At 47.3% G+C, this 21,844-nt stretch overlaps 1 protein-coding gene across 1 annotated transcript in view; it reads left to right on the plus strand.

Moving 5' to 3' along the window:
• LOC309558588 (uncharacterized protein) overlaps positions 1-21,844 on the plus strand; it is a gene marked incomplete at its 3' end in the record, with an annotated part of 57,126 nt that overhangs the window by 24,793 nt on the left and 10,489 nt on the right. Inside the window, exons 12-17 of the mRNA XM_082261666.1 lie at positions 933-1,009; positions 1,414-1,524; positions 3,185-3,265; positions 17,765-17,875; positions 20,080-20,201; positions 20,319-20,441. Of these exons, the coding sequence (XP_082117792.1) occupies positions 933-1,009; positions 1,414-1,524; positions 3,185-3,265; positions 17,765-17,875; positions 20,080-20,201; positions 20,319-20,441 (625 nt within the window). The remainder of the gene's footprint in view (positions 1-932; positions 1,010-1,413; positions 1,525-3,184; positions 3,266-17,764; positions 17,876-20,079; positions 20,202-20,318; positions 20,442-21,844) is intronic.

A 21,844-nucleotide genomic window follows, 5' to 3' on the forward strand; every position in this document is an offset into this window, starting at 1 on the left:
GCACTGCCTGGTCATCGGGATCTTCTGTCCCAAAGACCAATTTGCCATCCTAATCGGAAGACTTTTGAAGCCCAGGTTCTGAGGGACCTGTGCATTTGAGTTAGATTTTTCAAAATGTTAAAAGCTATAAAGGCTACATCCCACAAAGCCTATCATTTGACACTCAAGACTTGTATCACTGTGGGTCCCAGGGCTTCCACCATAAGAGTCAGCCAACATGTAAGGGGCAGCTAGCAGGAAGAAGACTCATCCCTTGCTGAAGTAGATCTGTGTTTGCAATTGCCTATTTTGGTTTGGATATTTTGTAGTTATTTGGCTTGTTGCTGTGTTGCCTTCTCCTCAAAGTCAGTGCTTTGGGATATTCCTATTGTAATGGATATGAAGATGCTCTCTATCCGTAATGTGTGATTAAGAAAATGGGATTAATGGTTGACCTGTAAAATATTTTTCTTAGAGTATGTCGGGGGCCAGAGATCCCACCTCACTGCCCTTGTGGTTCATGGCTTGCTAAAAAAAACATTAGCTTTGCCTAATGGGGAGGGGTTATTCCTTCCTTTTTTTTTTTTTTTTGCGCTATAACCTGAAGGTGGCGGCATAATTATCGTATTGGATATTGGGATGCTCTGTGTCCAGTGATGTACTCTAGGAAAAGGATATTTATGGATAAACCAAAAACCTTTTTATATTGCTGAGGGCTAGCGCGCATCAAATTCAGCCTCTCAAGCAGTTCATAAACCACCATTATGTGTGATGTCTTGCAATTTTGATTGTTCTGCATTTAAAACTACTCCCCCTCCATGCAAATCAATATGAATGCAAAACGGGACAATGCTATATTCACCTAAATTTGAAGCGAAGCATATACAGAAAGCAACTTTTGGAAGTTATAATCCCAATTATCCCATGACTTAAAGTGCTTTGTACTTCAACAGGTCCTCCACTAAAGGCTGGAGTTTTACTACGATTAGCCCTTCGAATCCTGCACTGCAATACTGCATTACTACGAGAGGTTAGTCGTTTGTTCAATGTGTTTTTTTTTTTTTTTTTTTCTAAGGATAACTAATTTTAGTAAAGTTATCCTTATTAGGGCTCTCAGTAGCCCTTCAATGTCTTATGCTTACCTGTCCCCACTCTCCCAAGACTTTCTCTCTGTGCAGCCTGGTGGATGCCCCGCTGCCAGTTCAATTTCCATTCATTCCTATGCAAGGGAAATCTACCAGCGGAAACATGTATGTCACTATGAGTTGGGTGAATCGATGGCTGCAGACCTCCACATGAGAAATTCACCTTGTCACAGCATTTTTCATAAACACATGCCGCACATTACAATGTGGTAGTATTGTCTATTTTGCTTTAACAAAAACTATAAAATGTAATACCCCTTTAACTTTCATTTTGTTCTATCTCATTTAGCTCAAGTGCTGGAGTACTGTGGTCCGCATCTGGAGTACCAGTACCTGTTTGTCACCGGACGGGAAGCTAATTCCTTGGAATGTCCCCGAACCTGATAAAGCTTTTCAGATGGTATGGTTGTTTTATGGGAAATAGTTGTGTATAATTTATAGGGTATATACTAGTGATCGATATCCTTTTTTTTTTTTTTAAGGTCGATACCGATATTCTGGTCATCGGATATCGGTATCGGCCAATATCTGCCAATATTTTCGGATATCTAAAAAAATTTTTTTTCGTTTTTCTTAAGGACCCCAAACCCCTCCTCGGCACCGAAAAGCATTCAAAACGCCAAATTCGGATGTTTTTGAATGCTGTCAGTTTTTTTAAATTCGGTGCCGAGTACCCGGAAGTGATGTCATGACATTACTTCTGGGTTTTTTACATAGAGACGAAGTACACCGGGTCTTCGGGTGGCAGGTGGAGGTAGGATGCCTGGGTCTCCCGGTGGGACGGGAGACTCGGGTGATCCACGAAAGGCGGCGGGAGGGGGGGACATCCCCTCCTGCTCCTTGTAATGACAGCTGAGCGGCTTCTCAGCTTGTCATTACAAGTCAGCCGACTGTCGGCTATGGACACCGTTACCGGGGTGATGCCTCTAGCTGCAGGCATCACCCCGGTACAAGCACTTTCCCGAAATATCGGTAAATCCAAAGGCCGATTCCGATATATCGGGGAAAGTGCATATCAGCCCCCCCGATATATCGGTGTTGCCGATAATCGGTCGATCCCTAGTATGTACAATGCATCTACTGGGGATATGTGGACGTCTACAGTCGACTTGTCAGATTTACATGCCCTCCTGGTGCTGTGACAGTCGGATGTGTTTGTAAAACCGTCTGCTGCTGCTAACGTATGAGGCATGTCGGTGGCAGTGCAAGGGTTTAGTTCACTTTTACAGATGACTGTGCTGATGACCAGTGCCTCAAGGCTATTCTGTCTTTATGGCATCAAGCCAAAACGACCCTGATTGTTTTTTTACAGCTGAGAGTTAAAGGTGTATTTAGAGTACAATTAGTAAGTCAGGAGACCACACACCCTTCCCAATGTATTGAAGCAGTATATTTTGGAACACCGCTACTTCTTCCTTCTACGGTGTGTGTTTTTTTTTTTTTTTTTTTTCCCACATGTGGATCTAAAACTAAATTTTAATGTTTGGTATGATACCGCCCTAGAGCAGATCGTTAAACCCCTTAGTGACAAAGTAAAACAAATGTTAATGCCTGAACACAATTTTGTAACTTAGACATGCTGTAAAAAAAGCTGTACATATCCTCTCCACGACTTTGTGTATCCAGGTGGATACCTGGTTTGTTTTTTTCAGCACAAATTGGCGACTTTGGAAAAGGTCCCCGCACTACTTTTGTCTGAGGTCAAAGTTGTACGACTTTGCCATTGCAGCAGTGTGGACCTAGCCTAACAATGACCTAAATCAAACCTTTTATCTAGCCTTTTTTTTTCCTCCCTGCAAGGAAAGAAAGATACAATGTATGTTTCCCTCCATTCAAAAGCGAAAGAAAGGAAAACGCATAGGTGGGCTTCAGAGCGAATGATCACTGTGATAGCCAATCAGGCAACTGGGAGCTCTGAGTCCTAAGGCTCTCGGTGAGAGCCCAGTCTCTGCGCAGGGAGTGCGCTGTGTGGTGCTCTCCCAGCACAAAAGACAGGTACGCATGTGAGGTGCTGGCAGTTTTCCAGACACTGATTTTGGTGTTAATTCTGATTTATCTAGATGCTGCTAGATATGTCGTGCCCAATTCTGGATGAGCTGCAGAGACACTGTATCCCACAATTACCGCCTCCATTTCATCAGGTAGGCTGTGCTTTTGTTCTTTTCTTCCATCATTAAGGGGTTTTGTTAGTGTTGTTATAGTGATGTTTTGTTCATTTAAAAAAAATAAAAATAAATTTTTACTCACCTGGTATTGCACAGAGCGGCCCCCGATCCTTCTCTTTCCGGGTCCCCAGGTGATGATCTTGGATCCTCCTCTTCTTAGTGTGTCCCCATAGCAAGCTATTTGCTATGGGGGCACGGGGTGTCTGCTCGGGGCCGGCCTTAGGTGTTCAGGCGCCCTGTGCGAGCTAATCCTGTGGTGCCCCCTCCCCACCCCCCCCCCCCCCCCAGCGCCCTGCACATTTTCTTGCACTTTTTATGCACTTCATTTGACTTTTTTTTTATGATCACTAATAACTTAGCCCCCCTTACATTAGAAATCCCCCACAGATGCCCCCCCTTACATCAGAAATCCCCCACAGAGGCCCCCTTTCCATCAGAAATCCCCCACAGAGGCCCCCCTTACATCAGAAATCCCCCACAGAGGCCCCCCTTACATCAGAGACCCCCCACACAGCGCCCCCTTACATCAGAGACCCCCCACACAGCGCCCCCTTACATCAGAGACCCCCCACACAGCGCCCCCTTACATCAGAGACCCCCCACACAGCGCCCCCTTACATCAGAGACCCCCACACAGAGCCCCCTTACATCAGAGACCCCCTTACATCAGAGACCCTCACAGAGGCCCCCCTTACATCAGAAATCCCCCATAGAGGCCCCCCTTAAATCAGAGACCCCCCACGAAGCCCCCTTACACCAGAGACCCCCCCACACAGCGCCCCCCTTACACCAGAGACCCCCCACACAGAGCCCCTTTACATCAGAGACCCCCGAACACACAGAGCCCCCTTACATCAGAGACCCCCCCCACACACCGCGCCCCCCTACATCAAAGACCCCCCCACACACAGAGCCCCCTTACATCAGAGACCCCACACACAGAGCCCCCTTACATCAGAGACCCCACACACAGAGCCCCCTTACATCAGAGACCCCCACATAGAGCCCCCTTACATCAGAGACCCCCTTACATCAGAGACCCTCACAGAGCCCTCTTACGTCAGAGACCCCCCCACACAAAGCCTACCTTACATGAGGCCCCCCCTTACATGAGGCCCCCCCTTACATGAGGCCCCCCCTTACATGAGACCCCCCTTACATGAGACCCCCCTTACATGAGGCCCCCCTTACATGAGGCCCCCCTTACATGAGGCCCCCCCCTTACATGAGGCCCCCCCCTTACATGAGGCCCCACACAGAGCCCCCCTTACATGAGACCGCCCCCACACAGAGCCCCCCCCTTACATGAGAGCCCCCCCCTTACCTGAGAGCCCCCCCCCTTACCTGAGAGCCCCCCCCTTACATGAGAGCCCCCCCCCTTACATGAGAGCCCCCCCCTTACATGAGAGACCCCCCCCCTTACATGAGAGACCCCCCCCCTTACATGAGAGACCCCCCCCTTACATGAGAGACCCCCCCCTTACATGAGAGACCCCCCCCTTACATGAGAGACCCCCCCCTTACATGAGAGACCCCCCCCTTACATGAGAGACCCCCCCTTACATGAGAGACCCCCCCCTTACATGAGAGACCCCCCCCTTACATGAGAGACCCCCCCCTTACATGAGAGACCCCCCCTTACATTTGATGCAGGAGAGAGCTTACTTACCTTAGTAAGGAGGCTCACCACGAGGAGAAGGACGGGAGGAGGAGGAGAAGGGGTGGGAGGAGGAGGAGCTGACGATCTCTCCTCTGGCGTCCCTGGAGAGGAGGGATCGGTCAGTGGCGGTGGATCGGAGGGCGGCTGAGCTGTGTGTGATACACAGCTCAGACTGCAGCTATAGAAGACACAGGTACAGTGGCACAGCCGCACAGTGGGAGGTAAGCGGCGGCCTATGTTAACCCTCCAGGCCGCGGTCACCGCTTACCTCCCGCTGTGCGGCCTGATCATGTGCGAGCTGTGATGGCCGCACAGCGCCCCGTACGGTCGCACAGCTCGCACACCCCAAAGGCCGGCCCTGTGTCCGCTCACTCCCAAGCTGTGTCCCTATGGAACCGCACTCTATGGACATACACAGTGGGACTTAGCCCCGCTTCCACTTCCTCCTTACTGCTTTTTATCAAGTCCTGTGTGAAGAGGAAGAGAGGGAAGAAGAGATGTAGCCATGCAGTGCTGGATTTATTCTCTTCCCCTTTACACACTTAGGGGGAGGACAGAGGAATAGAAAATGTTACCCTAATACAAGGGATGCCTTAGGGTAACAAAAAGTATTTAGCTTTAGTATCACTTTGTTGAAATAAAACCACTTGAAGACCATGCCTCCTTCTGACACATTTTGTTTACAAGCAAAAAAAATCTGTTTTTCTTTTTCATTCATTGACTGACACCGCTTCATATCTTCTTTTGACAGATGGGTTATGCTGCTCTTCCTAGGAGTAGGACACTAGGCCGAAAAGGGTTAACAAAGCTTAATTACGTCTATGGGGCAATCCCAGTTGGTATACTCCCACTTCCTGCTCTAGGATCTCCATTTTTTTCTGCCTAGTCAGGAGAAAGGACCTAGCTCCTTGCTGGGATCTCTGGTCCTGGCACTTTTTTCATTTTTTTTAAATGGAACGGTTTTTTCTTCTACAATTAAGTTGTTCCTGTGAGAACTACAATCAATTGCTAGACTGGGTGACGCACTGGATATTATAGATCCTTACGGTCGTCCCAGTCTGGCCAGCATGATGGTTTCCCCCTTTAGAGGCCGTTCCATGGCCTCGGCTGCGCACCAGGTCAGCCGCAACATGGTCCCACTGGAGGGACTGGCCCATGAGGGGGACACCTCAAGAGGATGCACACAACCTGGTAGCGGCCGGAGTCGCAGCGTTCCTCTGAGCAGCAGCACCCCCCGTTCTGAGATGGAGAGGTGATCTGTTCAGTATATAAAGAAAAAATAATCAGCGCAAACCAAATTAATAAATCAATATGCAATCCAGTGTACTAGGCTGCAAGCAATCAGTGCCAAACACAAACACCTGTGAATTCAATATGTAAAATTATTGCTGCGCCAAGTGAAGAAGAATAAGTGAGGAAAAAACATATATCAGTGTTGGTAATAATTCGCATGTGATTATAAGCAAATAAATCAAACAGTGCAAAAAATGTCCAAATCCAATAAACATTAGAATTAATACAGTCCCAGAATCATAATTTGTGCCATAGGTGATAAATTTCTTCATCCAAATTATAAGTGATTAAGGGTGCTTGCATGCTCCACTCAAAAAGTGCTCCACGTGACTGGTGACACACTAGCAGCTCACCTCAAGGATAGGCTCTCACTGAGCCAAAACACGCATGTAAGAGATATATTACAGCAGCCTGGTCCTCCTAACCCGATCTCCTGTTCATCTTTCCAGATTATACCAGTATCGATATAGGGGATACAAAAAGACAAGGGATCTAGTGCTCTCTGCTTAAATGGGTTTATTGAGGCAATAAATGAGAAGATGTGCACTTACATTAGCTGGCACTCACAGCAGTGCGGACTGTCTACACATCAGAACACTCTCTGCCAGTGTTCCTCCGGGTATCGGCGTGATGACGCATAGGCTCCTCCCCCGTACGCGTTACGTAATTAACTTCGTCAGCGCTGACGAAGTTAATTACGTAACGCGTACGGGGGAGGAGCCTATGCGTCATCACGCCGATACCCGGAGGAACACTGGCAGAGAGTGTTCTGATGTGTAGACAGTCCGCACTGCTGTGAGTGCCAGCTAATGTAAGTGCACATCTTCTCATTTATTGCCTCAATAAACCCATTTAAGCAGAGAGCACTAGATCCCTTGTCTTTTTGTATCCCCTATATCGATACTGGTATAATCTGGAAAGATGAACAGGAGATCGGGTTAGGAGGACCAGGCTGCTGTAATATATCTCTTACATGCGTGTTTTGGCTCAGTGAGAGCCTATCCTTGAGGTGAGCGGCTAGTGTGTCACCAGTCACGTGGAGCACTTTTTGAGTGGAGCATGCAAGCACCCTTAATCACTTATAATTTGGATGAAGAAATTTATCACCTATGGCACAAATTATGATTCTGGGACTGTATTAATTCTAATGTTTATTGGATTTGGACATTTTTTGCACTGTTTGATTTATTTGCTTATAATCACATGCAAATTATTACCAACACTGATATATGTTTTTTCCTCACTTATTCTTCTTCACTTGGCGCAGCAATAATTTTACATTGTGATCTGTTCAGTGACCCCCGCCTGGCTCCAAGGGTATGGTGAGTAGCTCCCCCCTCCCTCGGGAATCTGGGGTAAACGCGGGGTCCTCCCAGGGGCGGTAGGTCTTCCAGGGTCCTTCCCTACCACACCCCTCTCCCCCCTCACTAACGGGGTTCCCTGTATGGGCTTCCCTCCCCTATTTTCGTGGGGTTGCTGGGGAATTTTACTGTATTTATTGCTCTGCCACCTCAGTGAGTTGAGGTGAATTGGGCCTGGTTAGGTGGGGTGGATGATACAGCTACATCCGGACTGCTTCGTGTTGGTGAGCGGCCGGATGCCTATCTTGGGGTGCTGGGGTGTTCCCTGCTAAGTTCCCCTGATGGTGTTTGCACCCCGCCATTTTCCTGTGGCCGCATGTGCGGTGATTCTGCCGCCATATTTTCGGTGCTTTTGTCTATGGATCGGCGTGCTACAGACTTGGCGCTCATTCATTCTTCTTCTCTCCCTCCTTTGCTGAGACATGGTGATGGTGAGTCCTGGGTGGTATCTCCCCGCCTGTTCTCTGTTGCAGTGGTACTGGGACTTGTAGTATCCACTCGGCTATGGCGGCCATGACGGTGGTCCTGCAATCTTTAGTGTCTAAAGTGGACATGGTTCTACACAAAAGACCAGGCAAAAAGCGCCCCCTGCCTTCACCTGTTTTCTCTGCCTACTCAGACTCTGAGGCTGATTCGGCCACTGCGGATGCAAGTCACCCCATGGGGTCCGCATCCACGCACTTCAAGTGCTTTGATAGTGAGGATGATTCCTCTTTCACCACTGTGCAAGAAAAAGCGCTTGTAGAGGCACGGATTGTGTCAGTGCGAGAAACTTTAAAAATGGAGGACTCAGCGGATGCTGTGCCGGTGCAATTTGGCACCCGAAGGCCACCCAGATCGACTAAGGTGTTTCTCTTCCCTGCCTATTTTGACGAGATTGTCACTAGTCAGTGGGGGTCTCCTTTTGAAGATTCCCTTTTGAAGAAGCTGACGGTGCCACAGGGGGTGGACTCTCAGGTTTCTAGGCTGAATAAAGCCACGTTACTACCAGTGGAGGACGCTCCGCCCTTTTAAGGACCCTGCAGATAGAAAAGCTGGGACCTTTTGTCTGATATCTTTTTACAGTGGTGGGTTCAATCCTAAGACCAGTGTTTGTCATAACCTTGGTCTCTCAGACCTTGACTGAGTGGGCAAAACTTTTACTCTAGGATTTGAAAGAGGGTCAGCACCCTCATGAAATGGTGGAGCCTGGTGGACCAGTTGAGACGGGTTACAATACATTTCTGATGCCTCCTTGCATGCAGCCCAGTTAGCCTGCAGGGCGTTGGTGATAGAAGTGACTTTACGCTGCATGATCTGGTTAAAAGGTTGGTCTGCGGACCAAGCCTCCAAAAAGGTTCTGACGGATCTTCCCTTTTGTAGGGTGCCGTCTGTTCGGAGCCTCCATGGAAGAGATCATAAAGGGTCTCACGGGAGGCAAGAGCACTTTGCTTCCACAGGTTTCTAAGAACAGAGAGTCTCGTCGTAAACGTGGTCCGCTCGCAAGCGACTTTCATCCTATGGGATCGCAGGACAATGGGGGTCTAAATCCTCTTGCCCATTCACAGGGTGCTCCAAGAGACCCTGGGGTGGTAAGTCCAAGGCGGGCTCCGCTGGTCTCACAGCCAAGCCCTCTTCCGCCTGAAGGGGCCCCCTCACCTGTTATAGGGGTGGAGGGGACGTCTTTTGTTTCTTTCCAGATCCATGGATCCCGTTCATCCAAGACAAATGGGTTCTCAGTTTAATTCGGTCTGGTTACAATATTGAATTTCGATCCTTGCCACCGGCAAGATTCTTCCCCATCCAATTTATGTCTGTCCGCCGATCGGCTTCAAGGCCTTCTAGGAGCAGTATAGGATTTGTTATCTCAAAAGGTAATAGTTCCAGAGTCTGAACATTTTCAGGGGTTTTATTCAAACCTCTTCACGGTACCCAGGAAGGAGGGGAAGGTTCGTCCAATCCTGGATCTCAAGGCCCTGAACCACTTTGTGCGGGTTCAGAAGTTCAGAATGGAATCCATTTGCACAGTTGTGGCTTCTCTTCATCAAGGGGACTTTCTAACCTCAATCGCCATCAAGGACGCTCACCTTTATATCCCGATCTGCATCAGGCATCAGCGTTTTCTTTGCTTTGCCATAGACGAGGAGCACTATCAATTTGTTGCATTGCCCTTTGGTCTCGCCTCAGCTCCTCGGGTGTTCACAAAGGTCTTGGCTCCAGTATTAGTCTTGCTCATACAGCGTGGGATTTTGGTACTGGGGTACCTGGGCGATCATCTTCTGAGGGTAAATTCGCCATCTGTCCTGAAGGAATTTCTGGACATCACAATTGAAGAGACAAGAACTCACTGCTCAAGGTGGTGTAATTGCCTGATGACTCACACCGGTGCATGCCCCGGCTCGCCTCCGTGAAAACTTGATAAAGGAAAAGGAATTGGCAGCACTCCAGGTTGAGTCAAAATCCAGATTTATTGACTGGACATCCAAATATGACAATCGTGACAAGGTAGATGCGTTTCACACTGACTGTGTGCTTAATCATTACCCAGATTAAGCACACAGTCAATGTGTGAAACGCGTCTACCTTGTCACGATTGTCATATTTGGATGTCCAGTCAATAAATCTGGATTTTGACTCAACCTTGAGTGCTTCCAATTCCTTTTCCTTTATTCTGGACATCACGTTGAGATCTCCGCAGGAGTTCAGCTGGACTCTGAATTTTCAGAAGTCACCTTTGATTCTGTCCAAGTTGGACTTCTTGGGGCTGACTCTGGATTAAGCCTCAGCCCGAGTGTTCCTCCCCAAAACAAAACTCTTAAAATTGCAGCATGCGTTTCAGCTTCTGTTATCCAACCGCCAGTCCTCACTCAGAACTTGCATGCAGGTGCTGGGCATGATGGTTCCCACTTTAGAGGCCGTTCCATACCAGACTTCTGAAAAAGGAGATTCTAACCAAACGGGACAAGAATCCACAGTGTATGGACAATTTGATCCTGTTGAGTTGGGGTGCGAGGCGATCTCTGCTTTCTTGGCTCCGCTTCTTGTCGGACAGTGGTTACCATGGACGCCAGCTTGTCCGGGTGGGGAGGAGTCCTTGGCATAGAATCAGCCCAAGGGTTCTGGTCCCAGGAGGAGTACAGTCTGCCAATCAACATCCTGGAAATTTGAGCTTTCAGGCTTGGCCTGTCCCAGCGGACAGATCGTCTGCAGGGGTGTCCAGTAAGGATTCAGTCGGTCAACGCCACGGCCGTGGCATATATCAATCAACAAGGGGGCACAAAAAGTGCCCTAGCAGCCAAAGAAGTGGCCAGTATTCTAAGGTGGGCAGAGCTCTTTGTTCCAGCCCTCTCTGCTGTACAAATTCCAGGGGTGGAAAATTGGCAGACGGACTACCTCAGTCGTCAGGCACTGTGCCTGGGCGAATGGTCCCTTCACCCTGACGTGTTTCAACAACTGTCTCTGGTGGGGGACCCCCGATGTGGACCTGTTGGCCTTTCGTCTCACCTGGAAGATTCCGAGAGTTTTTTTTGCGAGGTCTCGGGGTCCTCAAGCAGACGCCGCAGATGCTCTGGTGGCCCCTTGGGGCCGTAATCGTCTGATTTATGCCTTTCCTCCAATAAAACTTTTGCCGAGACTCCTGCGCAGAATCAAGGCATAAAGGATTCCAGTGATTCTGGTGGCTCCAGACTTGCCTCGTCAGTCCTGGTACACGGGCCTGGTAAGACTGGTAGCCGATGCTCCTTGGTGGCTTCCTCTTGAAGAAGATCATCTGTTTCAAGGACTGATCTTCCATCCTGCTTTACGGTTGCTGGCTTTAATGGCCTGGCTATTGAAAGCCAGGTATTAAAGGATAGGGGGTTGTCGGAATCAGTGATCCCTACTCTGTTAAAAGCTAAGAATTCTACTTCTCTGAAGATTTACCATAGAGCGTGGAAATCGTATATTACTTGGTGTGAGTCTAGGGTGGTTTCCCCCCGTTCCTTTTCGGTATCACGTCTACTGGAGTTTCTCCAAAGTGGGGTAGATCAGCGTTTGGCTGTGGGCACCATTAAGGGCCAGATTTCAGCTTTGGCAATTTTCTTCCCAAGACTGTTGGCTATGAATTCCTTGTTTCACACATTTGTGCGGGGAGTTCACCATTTGGCTCCTCTGGTGCGGTCCGAAGTAACCTGGTACTGTCAGTTCATTAAAGACAGCTCTTTGCGAATATTCATGAAATTCCTCTACTTGGCCACCAAGAAAGCCACTTTCTGTGAAAAGGGTCTCACAGGGTCTCAGAGCTGGCTGCGTTGTCTTGCTGCTTGCCTTACCTGCTTGTTCACAGGGACAAAGTGGTGCTCCGCCCCTGTCAATCGTTCCTTCCAAAGGTCGTTTCGGGGGTTCCACTTGAATGAGGACATTGTGTTGCCTTTGTTCTGTCCGAAGCCAAAGCACCCGAAGGAGGTGCTTTGGATGTGGTCCGGGCCATCAGGGTGTACTTGATGGCGACTGAGTCTATTCAAAAATCGGATTCCTTGTTTATTCTTACGGATGGTCCTCATAAGGGGCAGGCTGCATCTCCTGCGACCATTTCCAGATGGATCAGGCAAACGGTGGTGCAGGCCTATTCAATTAAGGGCCAGGTTCCTCCTTTCCGCAAGAGGTGCTTAGTGCCTCCTGGGCCTTCCGTCATCAGGTGTTAGTGGTCCAGGTTTGCAAAATGGCCACCTGGGCGTCTGTACACATGTTTACCAAATTCTACAAGGTGGATATTTTTGCATTTGCAAATGCTGCTTTGGGCTGCAAAGTTTTGTGGGCCGCTGTGGCAGAGACTTCTGCCTGTTTTTTTTCTGGTAGGTGAGCTCCAGTTGTTCCCGGTTGGCTAAGTTTAGCCCTTTTTTTGGGAATTTTGTTTATTGCTGTGTTCTTTCCCACCCATCATGCTGATACTGCTTTGGGACGTCCCATCTGTCAAATGAAAATATGAAGCAGTGTCAGTCAATGAATGATAGAGAACTGGATTTTTCTTGCCCTAAAATCCTTTTCTCTGATGTTCATTGACAGACACAGCACCCACCCCTCTGTGGAGTTGTGTTTTGTATTCTTCTGAAACTGCTTGTTACAAAACCGATCCTAGAGCAGGAAGTGGGAGTATACCACCTGGGACTGCCCCATAGGCATAGTTAAGCTTTAACTTTAGTTAACCCTTATCCGCCTTGTGTCCTACTCATAGGAACAGCAGCATAACTCATCTGTCAAATGAAAATACGAAGCTGTGTCCGTCAATGAGCACCAGAGAAAAGGATTTTACGGTAAGACAAAAATCCAGTTCTCTTTCGTTCATTGACAGCCACAGCTCCTGATTCTTCTTAACCATTGGGTTATGCTGCCCCCTACAGGAGCAGGATACTAGGCAGGAAAATAACTTGACTACGCCTATGGGGCAGTCCCAGGGGGTATTCTACCACTTCCTGCTATAGGTACTCCAGTTTTCTTTCTGCCTAGTCAGGAGTAAGGACCTAGTTCCTTGCTGGAATCTCTGGTCCTGCCAATTTTTTTCATTATAAATGGAATTTTTTTCCTCTTTATTATTTTGTTCCTGTGTGATCTACAATCAAGTGCCAGACTGGGCGACAAACTGGATATCGATCCTTAGGATCCACCAGTCCGGCCAGCGAGCGTGTGCAGACTGCAGCTCCGCACTAGGTCGCCTGCGACATAGCCCCACTGCACAGGGGCTGGCCGGCGAGTTAAACGCCTCGCGAGGGCGCATACGAACTGGCTTCAGCCTGAGTCGCAGCGTTTCCTCCCTGGCCGACAGCACCCACATTACGGTGGAGCGGTGTCTCTTCTGGAGCAGTGCCCACCTTGTTCCTGGTGTGGTAAGTTGTCCCCCACTACCCCTGGAGGGTTTTGGAGTGGACGTTGGCCCCTCCCTGGAATGGTTGGATCTCCAGGTTCCCCTCCCTTCCCCCCAGCCTTTCTAAAATTTCGGTCACTGTGGGTCTTTCGGCCCCCCCTCCTTCCTGGGTGAGGTTATAAGCTGGCTGTTGCCACATGCTCTTAAGGGGGGCTGGTTGGAGTTGCTGTTGACTGGGTTTTCGTGGTGCGCAACGGGGGATTGAACAGGGTTCCCTGCCATCCTGGGGGTTGATGACTAGGGCAGGGAAGTCCTTTGGGGTACCTGCGGCAGTTGTTGGGCTGGGGAAGCGGATAGTTTAGCATCCGTGGGCCTCATGCGGCCAGATCCGGCTGAAAATGTAGGCTGCGGCTTTGCCGCCTACTACTCAAACTACATGAGACGGCCTGTGTGAGCATGGCTGAAGCCACTGCCTCCCGTTTGGACATCCGCCTTCCCCTCCGCTGCCCCTGGGTGGAAGGCTCTGCTGAGGCTCGCAGCTGGGTGCCCTCAAAAGTTTAGGCCACGGCTTGCGGCTGAGTCGGATGCTGCCTTTGGGGGGCGGCCCCAGTGCTTGTAGCTGAAGCCCCCACTCTCCCTTTGGGCATCTGCTGGATGGAGAATCTGCGCAATTGCTGCTGGGCCCCACAAAAATTTAGGCCATATGGTCAGCTTGGCATCTCCCTTGGACCGGTTGGCGCTTCATTTTTAATGACCATCTTGACCCCATTATTGTGTGGGGCACCTGCCTTTTTTTTTTTTTTTTTTTTTTTTATAAACGAAGGTACGCTACCTGCACATCTGTGTCACGGCAGGCGGCCCCCTGTGAAGGGGGCTATGTCCTCCACGGAGGGCGACCCCCCCCCCCTTGTTTTTGCAGGGTCCAATAGGTGGTCCATTTGTGGACCCTTGGCCGGCGTCCCATTTACGGGGTCGCAGTTGGTGGCATCCCCTGATGTTTTCGGGGTGAACTCAATATATAGTGACCCTACTGGGTCTGTATACACGAACCCTGAGTGCTCAGTGCGGATGATTCCTCTGCTCCTCTAGCCGTGCTTAAAAAGACGCTGGTGGATGCACTGTTTGGGTCAGTGCTTGAAACTTTAAAATTGGAGGTTGCGGCTGACGCCACATTGGAGGCACCGGTTCTTTTTGGCACCCACAGGCCCTCCAAAGCAGCGAGGGTGTTCTCTTTCCGCTTACATTGACAACATTGTCCCAAAACAGTGGGGTTGTCCAAAACGCAGTGGTTGCTAGGCGTTTTTTGCTTGCCATATCCTTATGAGGATTTACTGTGTAAAAGGTGGACAGTCCCACCTGTAATGGACCCGCCTGTTTCCAGGTCAAATTGAGTTACCTTCATCCCGGTTAAGGAGTCCCTAACCTTTGCAGGTCCAGCTAATAAGAGGGCAGATGCTCTGGTCCGCCATTTGTGCGCTGTGGATGGTTCAGCACAGAATTGCTTGGGGGAGTCTGGACTCTGGCAGAGCCCAGACTGCCGATTTAATGTACTGGACCTCCGAGCGATAGGATTCAGGGGTTTCCGTTAGGAATTAATTTGGATAATGCCACGGCCGTGGTCTATGTCAATCACCAAGGGGGCACAAGAAGTGTTCTGGCGGCTCGGTAAGTAGCCGGCATTCTAAGGTGGGCTGACTGATTCCTTCTAGCCCTCTCAAACTTCTTCCACGACTCCTGTGCAGCATTCAGACAGAAGGGATTCCGATTATTCTAGTGGCTCCAGACTGGCTTCGCCGGTCTTGGTATGCCTGATCTGGTACGTTAGTAGCTGATGCTCCTTGGGGACTTCATCTCTGGGAGGATCTGCTGTCCCAAGGACCAATCTTCCATCCTGCTTTACAGTCGCTGGCATTTACGGCTTGACTGTTGAACACCAGGTGCTGAAGGATGGGGGTTTGTTTGAATCAGTAATTCCTACGCTGTTAAAAACTAGGCAATCTGCCTCTAGGAAGGTCTGCCATTGTACGTGGAAAATGTGCGTTGCGTGGTGGAAGTCTCTTGGGGTTCATCCTCCCTCCTCCCTCCTTCCTGGGTTCAGAACTGGATCAGATCTTAACCTTCCTTTAGTGGGGGTTGAACAGAAATTGGCCTTTGCGTACCATCAAGGGCCAGATACCAGGTTTTGGCGGTCTTTTTCCAATGACCTTTGGCCACACAGTCCCTTGTGCGTACTTTTTCTTCAGGGTGTCAGACATTTGGGAGGTTGGTGGCTATCACCTCTGCATGCAGGATGTCGAAACGGTGTTATCCTGCTGTCCCAGGCCTGAACATCTGAAGGAAATTGCCTTGCATGTCTTGGATGTGGTATGGGCAATTAGGGTAAACCTGGCAGCTACGAAGTCTTTAAGGAAGTCAGATTCTCTATTTGTGCTCATGGACAGACCTCACAAAGTGTTTTCTGCTTCTTCTGTGACCATTTTCAGATATATCAGATGGTGGTTCAGGCCTATTGCATCTGGGTCAGGTTCCTCCTTTCCGTGTTTAGGCGCACGCTACTAGGGCGCTTAGTGTCTCCTGGGCTTTCCGTGATCAAGCGTCAGTGATGCAGGTGTGTAAGGCGGCCACCTGGTGGTCGTCTGTGCACACTTTTACAAAGTGTTTTTGTAAAGGGGTTGTGTTGGCATCTGCGGATGCTTCTTTTGGCCGCAAAGTTTTTGCTGGCTGCTGTTTAGAGGACCTGGTCCTCTTTGAGAGTGTGTTTTTCAGGTGAGCTCTAATTGTTTATGGTTAAGCTCCACGTTACCTGGTTGGCTATGGTTAGCCTTGGGAATTTTTTTCTGCCTTTTTCCCACCCCTCATGTTTAACACTACTTTAGGACGTCCCAATGGTTAAGAAGAATCAGGAGCTGTGTCCGTCAATGAACGAAAGTGAAAATGGGGTTTTTGACTTCCCATAAAATCCATTTCTCTGATGTTCATTGACGGACACAGCACCCACCCCTTTATGGAGTTGTTTTTTTTTCATCTGACACTGCTTGTAAGAAAACTGAGTACCTATAGCAGGAAGTGGGAGTATACCCCCTGGGACTTCCCCATAAGCGTAGTCAAGTTTTTTTCCCTCCTAGTGTCCTACTCCTGTAGGGGGTAGCATAACCCAATGGATAAGAATCAGGTGCTGTGTCCGTCAGTGAAATAGATTTTACGGTAAGTCAAAAATCCAATTTTTCTGCTAGAAAATATTAGAACCCCCAAACACACACACACATATATGTATGTGTGTGTGTGTATATATATATATATATATATATATATATATATATATATATATAATATGTATTTTATTTTTTTTCAGCAGAGGCAATAGAGAAATTTGAGGCACCAGTGGGGGTTGGGTGTGTGCGGCCCCCTCTTGCTTGTAAAAGCCATTAGTTAGCCGCTAGGGTGGTTTTTACATAAACGCTGCTTGCCTCTTGGAAAAAAAAATAAAAAATCGGGATGATGCCCGTAGCTGCAGGCATCATCCCAGTATCAACACTTGAAGTCAAATGAGGTACATGTATGTGATTTGGTGACAAGTGTTTGAAAAACAAATGTAGAAAAGTTTGCATGCCGACCAACTCTCTGCCATGGGTCACCCATCTCCAACTACAAGAAAAAAGTTGAAATATGGTAGTCTGACAACAGCAATGTGTTTTTAGTAAAAAGGCAGGAATAGGGTGAGGGTAGTAGTCACCTGTATTGCATGTGAACATTCTTTTATCTGATTTACTGATGCATACCATGCTTTGTTCTGTAGTGTCTGTGTGGGGGCAGCTTAGTAGGGGGACAGGACTTTGTTTCTACATGTCAAACCTACCCCCTGATGACTGGTAGGATAATCAAAAAGCTACAGGATAGGTGGAAGAGCAAAGTTTCACAGAAATGTATAAACCCACTACATGTAGATCCTTGCAGTGCAGGTCCTCAGAAATCTCTTTCTGTCCAGGAGGAGAACAGGGAGCAGCACAATAGTGCAATCTTACCCTAAATCTGGTGAGACTGGCAGCAGTGCCTTAGATCTCACACAGCAAATATACATCTATGAGGCTGCAAAACAGTAGTGCCTAGACATAGTGGTTCTCGCTGTCTTCCAGGTCTATTACCAATCAGCTCTCTTGCTACATAATAACCAAAGGAGGTCGCCCACTCTGTGTCGCAACCCCCTGGGAATTAACTTTTTTGAAAGTTATAAAATCGGGTATTCTGGATAGTGACAATGTTGAAAAGTAAATTTTAATTATTGCGATTATATTTGCAAATCATTTCTGTTTTTTGTCTCTTTCTTTTTTTTTTTTTTCCTGTAGCCCAATAGGGTTGCTGCGGAGTTCATAGTAATTGTTCAAGCGGTTACCCGCTTTATGCTGTCTGCAGCCCTTCCATTGCCTCCCATGTTAGACCTTGTCTTCGCCTTTGGGGTGAGTTTAAAACCCTGTTTGGTGTTTTTGTATCCTTTTGTTTTTAATTTACAGACTAGAAGAACTTACTAGTAGAAATATAAAACGTGGCACAACTTATTTAAGGGGGGCATAAGGAGCATTAATGTGAAAGCATTTGTTTTAGAGGCAGTATTAGCGGTGATCTCTAGCATTCTCATGTAATGTGTCTCCAGTCTATGACTAGATGCAATGTCGCCAGTCTTTGTATCTGGTTCTGGCATGGCACCATTCGTAAGGCTCCATTCACACATGGGTGGTTTTTGAGCATTTTTTCAGCTCCAAAAACGCTCGAAAAAAATGTTCCAAAATGCCCAACAAGTAAAACCCCATTCATTTAAATGGCCCCTGTTCACATCTGAGTGGTAACGCCTGAAGCAAAACGCCTGTAGCTGAAAAAAGTACATGAGCTTCTTTTTAGGCTGATTACAAGCGTTTTTGATAGATGTCAATGCCTTCCTCCAAAAACGCCTGAAAATTGCTACGCTCAAGTGTGAATGCAGCCAAACATTCACTTTGAAATGTATTAAGCAGGTGAGTTCTGTGAGGAGTTCATCCAGTCTAACTGTCTCCTGCAGCATGTCCTCAGTCTCCAATAACTTTTTTAGCTTGTTCCATTTCTGACCATCCCCTGTAGCCTTTCTGCAGTCTCTGACCATCTCCTATATTTTATATATATATATATATATATATATATATATATGCAGTTTCTGCTAACTTTTGGTTGCATTACACGGTTTGAGGCTGTCATTGCAAACTAAACTATGGCAGGAAACAAATACAGGCCATATTTATTTTTTTTTGTCTAATAGTTGGTTTGTTTATTGCTCGCTCCTCATTTAGTGCTTTGGGACATCCCTGTTGTAATGAATATGAACATACCATGTGTCCTGGGAAGTGCGAGAAAGCTAAAATAGGGTTTTCGGCTTGCCTAAAATTTCCTTTTCTTGTTGGACATACAGGACACAGGGATCTCACCCTCTTCATTTGTGGTTTATGGCTAGCTACAAAAAACAGAAGCCTTGCTTAGCTGGAAGGCATTTAGTCTAGGAGGGTATTTCCTGTGTTTTTGCCAGTGTACAATTAGCTGAAGGTGGCAGCATAACTAACCCTATCATAATGGATATGAAGGTACCCTGTGTTCTGGGATTGTACTCCAAGAAAGGAATTTTACAGGTAAGCCGAAAATGTCATTTCCCCCCTAAGCATTTTCTCCAAATCTTACAAATGCCTGCCAATCCTAAGTGTAGATCTTTACTTCAGGGCTTGCTGGGAGCTACACCACCATCCACTATCTGCTTCCCTCTATACTATGGAAAATATAACAGGAGGAGCAGAGAAACAGAGAAAGGTGGGTGGGAACAGATAAATCTATAGGTGGGCAGATTTAGAGTAGAGAATTATGATGGCGATAACTGTTGGAGTAAAATATGTATACATACACTATATTGTCAAAAGAAACCGGACGCCTGCCTTTACACGCACATGAACGTTAATGGCATCCCAGTCTTAGTCCGTAGGGTTCAATGTTGTGTTGGCCCACCCTTTGCACCTATAACAGCTTCAAACCTTCTGGGAAGGCTGTCCACAAGGTTTAGAAGTGTTTGCCCATTCTTCCAGAAGCGCATTTGTGAGGTCATGCACTGATGTTGGACGAGAAGGCCTTGCTAGCAGTCTGCGCTCTAATTAATCCTAAAGGTGTTCTATGAGGTCAGGACTCTGTGCAGACCAGTCAAGTTCCTCAACCCCAAACTCACTCATTCATGTCTTTATGGACCTTGCTTTGCGCACTGGTGAGCAGTCTTGTTGGAACAGGAAGGGGCCATCCCCAAACTGTTCCCACAGAGTTGGGAGCATGAAATTGTCCAAAATGTCTTGGTATGCTGACGCCTTAAGAGTTCCCTTCACGAACCAAGGAGCCAAGCCCAACCCCTGATAAACAAACCCACACCATAATCCCCCCTCCACCAAATGATTTGGACCAGTGCACAAAGCAAGGTCCATAAAGACATGGATGAGTGAGTTTGGGGTCAAGGAACTTGACTGGCCTACATATCTCAAGGGGATAACTCCACAGGGCTCTACCTATGACTAAAATATCACCTTTGGGTAGTCTGAAACTTATATGCCGAATTAAATTTGCTTTGACTTGTACTGATACACCAAATTTCTTTCCTCTTATATAGTCTAACTTTTGGGCCCTGGATCTACTCATTCAGAACATCAGTCCTATGAATTCATTGCTGCTGGCATTCATGGCAAGCATTCAAAAGGAGCTGAATGAGAACGAACAGCAAGTGTTAAACATGTAAGGAAAAAAAAAAAGTAAAAAGTGTAGAATAAACTGTTAGTGTTCTGTAATCATTCCATGTTTGTGCTCTGGAACTCTCCAAGGTTTTTGAAACATACTTTATCCTATTTCTAGACTGGACTATCGAGGTGGCATCTACGTGTCAAACCTCATAGCTCTATTTTTGCTGCATGGATGCGGAGCTGTTCAAAATTTCGGCCACCAGATGATTGATGTACTCCTCAAAAATGTAACAAGGTAAGTATTTGTCTTTAGTATTTCTCACATCCACTGCAGCAGTCTCCTGTCTGCTCTTCCTTTTGAAGTGTCTGTAAGCCCTGCATTACATTTTTATGGATACCATTTCTATTTAGCAATAATATTTATTGATGAAAATAAATTGGCGTTAGTCGCCAACAGTACCTGCTCAAATGGCAAAAAATTGTGTAAAAGTGTGAATCCTATCTAAATAAATATGTAGGACAAATCCATAAAGTGCAATATATTGGTATGAACCATATAAAACAGCTGCAGCTGAATTGTAAAAACGTATGAATGGTATAAATACACCTAAAAGGTGTACAGAGCCGCGCTCATCTAAAGTGCACAGTGTGATATGACCATATGACCCTTGACAACGACAGCCTGCGTGCTGACGAAACCGGTCGGGACTCTTGGAGCGCAATCGCACTGTTATGCCATTTCCGGGTTCGGTTGAGACGCTTTGAGATGCGGAAGCGGCACTCGTCTGCATTATCCCCGGACTTTGTTTGACTGAATGCCCGTTTTACCGGTCTAAATGTAAGTGCATCTACCTTACTTTTAATAAATTGCTTGAGCGTACTTCACTATTTTGGCCATTCCTTTATTTTATATCGCTGAGGAGCGTGGGGCTGGCTAAGGAGCGTGGAGCATATCTGTACATTGGCGATTGTAAGGTGGATCCTTCAGGAGGGCTCAGACTTATTCTGGATTCTGATTATTATTCTGCTTGCATTGACCCCCTATAACTAAGGGGTCGTGCCTTCTGATAAGCATTTCCACACATAGGAAGTCCATGTGGTGAAGGGAATGAAGATTTGATTATATGTGGAAGAATCATCCTTTAGAGACTGCACTAAACCTTGTTGGTGTATGGGACTTTGATTCACCCACCCATTGCTGATGCACTTTATATCTGTTTATGCACTTTATTTTAATTGCTGATGCACTTTATATTTATATTTTTCTATGGTTCACAATTTTTTGACAATTTTTTAATCACACTGCACTTTAGATGAGCGCGGCTCTGTACACCTTTTTAGGTGTGTTTATACCAATAATATTTATTACCTATGTGCCTGATCTTGCAATTACCTGGTGATCCTTCCAACAGCTTCTACTTTTTCCCTGATGACAAGACCAGGTTACTTCCTTGTTTGTTCATGTCAAGGCATTTGGCACTTCTGCAGTATCCATGTACAGGAGGCTGTACGTATGGGTCTGCCACGTCTCCCAGCCCACCCCTAGAGCATCTCCTGTAGCCAGGGAGTGTTAAAGGACATGGTTAGTCCCTGACTAATGCCTGATGATGCTTGTTTCTGTCTTTCTTGAACTAAAGAACTTCAAAGGGGTGTGACGTTGGTGCCTTGCTACGAGCATCGTTTTGAAACTCAGCCCTC

Source organism: Pelophylax lessonae (assembly GCF_965119305.1).
Source record: "Pelophylax lessonae genome assembly, chromosome: 6".
Lineage (NCBI taxonomy): Eukaryota > Metazoa > Chordata > Amphibia > Anura > Ranidae > Pelophylax > Pelophylax lessonae.